At 24.3% G+C, this 7,509-nt stretch overlaps 1 protein-coding gene across 1 annotated transcript; it reads right to left on the reverse strand.

The window, feature by feature from the left end:
• Positions 1–6,978: 6,978 nt before the first annotated feature.
• On the reverse strand, positions 6,979–7,509 carry LOC112687334 (C2 domain-containing protein 5-like). The gene is made up of 3 exons (XM_025559980.1): positions 7,434–7,509; positions 7,227–7,373; positions 6,979–7,108 (listed from the first exon to the last, which is right to left on the reverse strand). The coding sequence occupies exons 2-3, from the start codon at positions 7,326–7,328 to the stop codon at positions 7,046–7,048; spliced, it is 165 nt and encodes a 54-aa protein (XP_025415765.1). The 5' UTR covers positions 7,329–7,373; positions 7,434–7,509; the 3' UTR covers positions 6,979–7,045.

The raw sequence follows: 7,509 nt of genomic DNA on the forward strand, positions 1-7,509 counted from the left end.
ATATATATATATATATATATATATATATATATATATATATATAAATAAAAATTACTTTAAAAAAAACTACATTAATATGTTTATATTGTATTATGTATTCTTCATTCTATTATTATAGAACAAAATTGAAAACAGTAAATGTAAATCATCCTATTGTCCTAAATAAAACGCTGCTTGTGACAGACTATTCTAATCCATTGTATTGTAAAAATGTCTTCAAAATAACTACAAATCGTAGTCGATCGACGTTCAATGCAAATGAACTGTATTTATTCCATACATTTGGAATCTTAGAATTAAAAAACTAGGTATAAAATGAAAATATTTAAATCTTGATAATTTTATATTTTATATTACCTTCAAATGTGAAAAGGAATATAACTACAAAACATTTTCAATTTATATTCGTTCAAGATATCTCTTAATAGCATTAGTTCAATGAGTGAACTTTTGAAACTGAATTTTCGTTCCTCACTTCCTCGAATACAATAATGCTGGTTATGAGAGATGACACATATTAGTGTAGCATATATGGAATTTGGTATAAATGTATTATAGTAATATTATTTTTAAAAGTTTGAATGTAAATTACCAAAAAAACCAACATAGTATCAAAAACTTCAATATTTTATCTATATTATTAAATAGATTTTATTTTGATTATCTTATAATATTGTAAACCAACTTGAGTTAAACACATAATATAATAAAATAATTGATTACTCTTGTATTAAAACTAAAATTCGTTTTAAAAGATAAAAACTATTTAATTTTTTTTTATATTTGCTATAATCGTCCAAGTAGGACTAGTACGTAGTCGTTGAGCAATTAAATCCGAACAAAAAAGTGTTAAACTACGATAAAATATAATTTATACTATACTAGTTCATATATATTATTCTTAATTTTTTTTCCGTATTTCTAATCGTTTTATATCGATATTGAAATTAAAGTAGGAAAAGCATATTATATTACCTAAATAGCACGTGAATCGTAGTAGGTAAATAATTTTTCAATTCTATAGCCCATTTACTGGATTTTTCAGAAGCAATCTCTTCAAAATAATTGATTTCGTTATCATTTTTGTACAGAGTTTTCAATTCCACTGAATTCTTCGATGAAAAATAAAAATAATTTTTTTTTTAAATAAGATAAATACAAAAATGATTAAGAAAGTAATTATTTTTCATTTAATAAACTATTATTTTATTAGCATAGCACATGCATTATATAATACACAAAAATATTGTGTTCTATTATAATTAATGTGAAAATATTACAAGGAAAAGTATTATATAAAAGCAGCATAAAGCATGTTTAGCATATATTAATGGGACAAAGAGTTATTTTTTTAGAACCACCCTAATTTAAAATTTAAAATTTCATTGTTTTCAATTAAAATTTAAAATATCTAAATACTTTTCTTATGTTGAATATGTTTAAATAATAAATACTTTAAAGTATAAAAATACATACAGAGTGTGGCAGAAAAACCTCTTTGATATTTGAAAATTATTAATACCAAATCAAGTCAAATGTAAAAAGTAATGTTTTATTTACAAATTGTGTATTTAATGTAATATTATTTGAACTTTCTTTTTTTTATATTACATCGTTTAAGTGAGATGGCCCTTATTTTTATTACATTTATGGAACCTCTCCAGTAGTTTTCTATGACTCTATTTCAGGTGGAGTGGCAGTAACTTCCTATGTTATAAACTCCTTCAAAGCTTCCCCAATTTGAGGAATTAACTTAGTTTTTAAGATAGCCCTAGAGGAAAAAATTGCATGGGTTCAAATTTGGTGAACATGATGCCCCCTCCCCATTCTCACTACATAAAGAAACAATATGTTTAAGAAATATTTCTTGCTGAATGTTAAGTGACCGATGAGGTGTGTTTGCGGTTGCACCATCTTAATGAAACAAGAATTGAAGCAAGTATGGACAAAATAATGTATGGTTACAACCAGTGTCGTCTCCAAACTGTAGAAGCTCTGAAAGAGGTAATAACTGAGGAAGTTGCTGCCTCTCCACCTAATAATAATATATAAATAACCTTAAATGTGGTCATAAAAAACTACCAATAAGGCTCAATAAATGTATTGAAAATGAGGGTCGTCAGTTTTGTAATTTTTAAAAATAGTTTAATTAAAATAACATTACGAGTATATCTACAATTAATAAATAAAACATTTCACTCATATTTGACTTAGTTTGATATTTATAAATTTCACAAATCAGGGAAGTTTTTTTGCCACACTCTGTATTTTCATATGAACTATAAACAATAAATAAATAACATTATTACAGGTAATACTATGAATTATGTTCGTGTATTGTTTGCCAATACACATAATATATATATACATTGTTATCTAATTTATCTTTAATATTACTACCCACAGTTGTAAATATTATCATAACTTATACACCTCACATATATCTATGATATTAAAATTGGATTCTAAAATTGGAATAAGATATATAAAACATTTTTGTTTTTTTATTAAAGTAAATCATTAAACAATTATTTTATATATTATACCTATATTTTGCTTTGTAATGCTTTTTGCTAATTTTTTTTTAACTTTTAGTGATTACAACAAAAGTAAGTATAATTATTTGCATTTTCAACGAATTATAATCGTTAGTGGTGTTACGGTAATTCGTGATAAATTGATTTGCATATATTTGACTTTTGTCTCTCACACATATTAATCAAATACATATAAATATGTACGGAATTACGACCTTTTTGAAACCAACAATACAATTTCTCATACTTCTTTACCCTATACTTTTTATCTGGTAGTCTCGTACTAAACTTTGTCAATCAGAAAAAAAATTTGAATCAATAAATTCGTATCAAGCAAGTTGTTGCGTACAATATTTATTACTTTATACTCTTTATAAATACACAAAAACTATATGAAATTAGAAAGTCAACACATGCAATACAAAAAAAAAGACAATGAAATGCATTTATTGGCAACAAATTAAATAAAAATTATTTAATCGGAACTACGATTTTATAAAAAGGTTTTTCTAGTAGTATACTTTTGTTTTACAAAAAATAAATCTCCAAATATAATCAGTAAATATAGTGGTAAGTATGATAATGCTCTAAACAATATTATGGTTGTTACTCATTATATACTTACGACATATATGATTGGGCCATCTTGTATGGAAACTTAAGGTTATTCATAACTAATATATAAATATTATATTTTTCACGGTACACAATATTACATTAAAATGACACTATTTTAATATTATTACATTATTACATAACATTTTGAAATAAGATCTGTCGATACATAATAATTATTCAAATCCGAATCGTGGACCGATCGTTTGGTATCATATATATTCGTAAGATAAACTTGTTTTAATCCAATAGCTAATTTTTTGGTTTATTACAAAAAAAAGATAGTAAATTAAATAAAAAATTTAATTTTTAAAATCACTTTTACTTCAATAACCTCTATTATATAGTTACTTATATCTGACTAAACCGTCCTAATTAGTAATTTATAATTCACATTAGATATGGAGTATTTTTTATCTAATTTGTCTAAAATAAAATAGAAACATTGACATTAACTCGGACACCACATCACACATGCGTTTTGACTTCCAAGCAGTATGCTCAACGGAACGTCGTTAAAAATTAAAATTCAAAGAAATTAGTATATCAACATACCTAGACTTAAGATGTAAATTTAATGATTAACATTTTTCCTATTAAATATTATAACTTTTATGTTTGTTAATGATTTAATAATTTACAATAATTTATGTTAAATAATACATATAGTATATAGTGTTTAAAATGCTATATGTTAGTAAACACAATATAATAATAGTGCAATAAATGATCTCCTTTCATCTATATTTTAAGTACTTAAATTCTAAATGAACTATTAAAATAATGTATTTTAACAAATGTCCTACCTAACTTACATCCACTCATCTAAACGTTATATAGATAAACTTAATTACCTATAATGTGGTTCCAAATTTGATTTTATGTATCGACATTTTCTTAATAATACGTATAATACTGTATATACGTAGTTATTTGAAAAAGGTAAAAACTTAAACAAGTGATAATAATATGCAATAAATTATTATTTTTGTAAAAAAAAAGAATTGACTTCAAAATATTAAAAATATTTTTTTTAGCATTATTTGGTAAGAAAATTAGTATTGGATCATTCTTATTATATATTACTATTCCAAATATTTACCCTTACAGATAAGTTTATTTTATAATGTATCAGTTTTTATCAGATACATCTGTTATTACTGTTGTTTTCTGTTTTTAAACTAAATAAACACAATAAATTTAAAAAAAAGCAATTAAGTTCTAATTCGCACAGTGTTTTATTTCGTAGTTTGTTGTTTTAAAAACACTTCAAATGTGGTAATTTAATAATAGTAAGTAGTACCTACAATAATAGTAAGTAATTAATAAACCTATACCACTCACGCACTTAATGACATTAATACCTACATTTTGACATTTTATTTTCATTATTTTAATCATCAATGTCATGTTATATCCTTGAACTGCGAATTCGTTGTTTTACGAAGAACGATTATAATCCATTAGGTAAAATGCTTATGTTTGTATCATTTAGATTTGAAGAATATTACTAATATTTACTATTATCTGGACCAGTGGTTCTCAACGAGGGCGATATCGCCCCTCAGTGGGCGGTGAAGTATCACTGGGGGGGCATTGAACTATTTTTGGGCGGTAGGGGGGCGATGAACAAGTTTTGGGTGGTAAGGCAAGTGTGTTCACGCAAAAACGTTGTACATGGTGTGACCTAAAAATAATTCATACTTGATAATCCATATAATAACTATTAGTTACTAATAGGTACTATATGTTGAGCAATGCACAATAACATATCTTTCATTGTTGATAAATTTATTATCTTTATTATTTTACCGATTGTGCATGGACATTGTATTTTATTATAGGTAAGTACCTATATTAACCAACCTTTTAGTGAACCGTTTGATTTGACCTGCTCATGTTGTATTAATTTTCGTTATTATACTTGTAATATTCAGTCTGTTAAAAACGTGTTTTTTAAAAAAAAATTTTACTACAAAAATACATGGGTAAATATCTACAAAAGCAATAAAAGCAATATTTTTTATTTGATTTAAAAATATTTTTTAAAAGTAATATTTTTTCTAAATAAACTAAAAATGTATTTACTATAAAATAAAATTGATAAATTATTTTCAAATGTTTAATTTAATTAATATACTAGTACTATAATTAAAAAAATATAAAAAATAAAACATAAATAAAAACATTAGTTATGAGATAATTATTCAAATTTTTTTTCAAATTTTCCAAACCATCAACTTCTTTCCTATCTCTCAGCCCATACCATTAATTATAGAATTTTCACATAGGGGGGGCGTTAAAGGATTGATTCCTACTCAATGGGGCGGTAACATAAAAAAAGGTTGAGAAACACTGATCTGAACTATAATAATAATTACTTGTTTTTAATATTTTTGTATAATGTTATTAGAATAAAAAATCAGAAGTAGGTACTTAAAATATTACTTCTTCAGACGTAAATACTTCTATGAATATAATTAATGGTCACTTTGAACGATTAGACAATTTGTCGAAGCTCATAGGATTTCATAACATATTTATTTTTTAGGGAAGAAAAAAGTAATCAACAAAAAAAAAACAAGAATTGTAAAGAAATAAAAAAGTTAATTTTATTAATTTGGTGCCTGCAAAGCTTCCAGGCGTAAAATTTGAACAAAAAAATAAAAAATAAAAACTAATTACAACAATACGATGATAAAGATCATAACTCGATAAAATCAGCATTCGTTGAAAATATTTGGTCGTTCAAAATTTCAAACGTGCAAAATTTATTTTTTATTTATATGTTTTAAAAGTATACTACATTAATAGAACCACTATCGGATAGCACTCGCACAAACTGTGGATGGGGACAGTGTCATTGCGCGTAGGTTGGAATTTCGTCGGCAGCATGTGGGAATCACGAAGTTGGGTACACCGATATAATTGAAATAGTGAGATCGTCACAAGTCATATTCTAATTTTACACTCTTTTTTGAAAATAAAACTTTTGAGTGAACAGCAGTTGATTAAAAATACTACCGAAAGTATCTATCAATTAACTAGCCAAAAGTGTACACAAAAATACGGCCGGTAAAATGCTTGTTTTTAACGTAAATAGTTGCAAAATATTACATATACATAATATATAATTTGATAAATCACTTTACCTTATAATTTTTATTGGTTTTTATAAATAACTAATATAAACTCATATAATGCAGTTTTCGATCAAATTTGAAATTTAAAAATTTAAATTAATTAAATTAATACTATACATTAAAATTTAAAAAAATTTAATGAAATTTAATTTCTTTCAATAATTACTTAATTAACATACTTATAATCAAGGCCCAGTTGTTGGTAACATTTGAATTTTTATTTTTATCATCCTAATCCAGGTTAGGACCTAACCTAACCTAACCAGCATTTCTCAATCTATGATACTTGAAAAGTTGATGAGTAATATGCAAAGGACTTCTTCTTTTTCATACATGTGATACATGAATATTTTTAAAATGTATAGCCAGTACATAGATATAAAAAGGTTCAGAACCACTATCCTCAACTATGTTTTTTTTAGCTAATAATAATAAATGAATCAAACAACTAATTTTTATTTTACAATTTTTATTTTTTTATTTAATAATGAATTTGATTATTAAAACATGTTAGTCAATTACATAAAATACTAATGGATAAGTACTACATGTATATTTTAATATGTTATATACTTAGACAATATATATATATATATATATATATATATATCAATACAATTGGTAATGCAAGCAAAAATCAAATTAAATAATTAAAAAATGTTTAATAATTGTAATTTATTTCTAATATTTTTGGGCAAATGTATAATAATGCCAATTTTATGAATTTATAATCAATTTATTATGAATTATCTATTCATCATTAAAGTATGATACTTCAACTACATCACCTCCAACATTTAGAAGACATTGTCCCTGAAAATAAAAATTGATTAATATTTTAATATTTAGATAAATTAAAAAAAATATTTAATTGATTTTCATATTAAACTTAAATTATTCTATAAATAATGCTTATTCTCTAACATCTCACTTGATTTTTATGAGGATTGTTAAGTAAAATACATTCATTCATAAAATAAGCTACCATTGCATTTCCACCAAGTGCTGTTACATGTGCACGCACTATAGCCATAACCTCGGCAACAAAACAATGAACAAAACCACTTAGACCACCGCTCTAAAATTACAAATACATTTTTTTAACAACTCAATTATTTAATTGTATATGTATATTTACTTCTCTAATACACGTGCTTTCACGAATGAAAAAAAAAATTTAAATTTCCTAAATATCGTTCAATTTTGGCACCAGG

This window comes from Sipha flava, unplaced genomic scaffold (genome assembly GCF_003268045.1).
Source record: "Sipha flava isolate LNK unplaced genomic scaffold, YSA_version1 34285_pilon_pilon, whole genome shotgun sequence".
Classification (NCBI taxonomy): domain Eukaryota; kingdom Metazoa; phylum Arthropoda; class Insecta; order Hemiptera; family Aphididae; genus Sipha; species Sipha flava.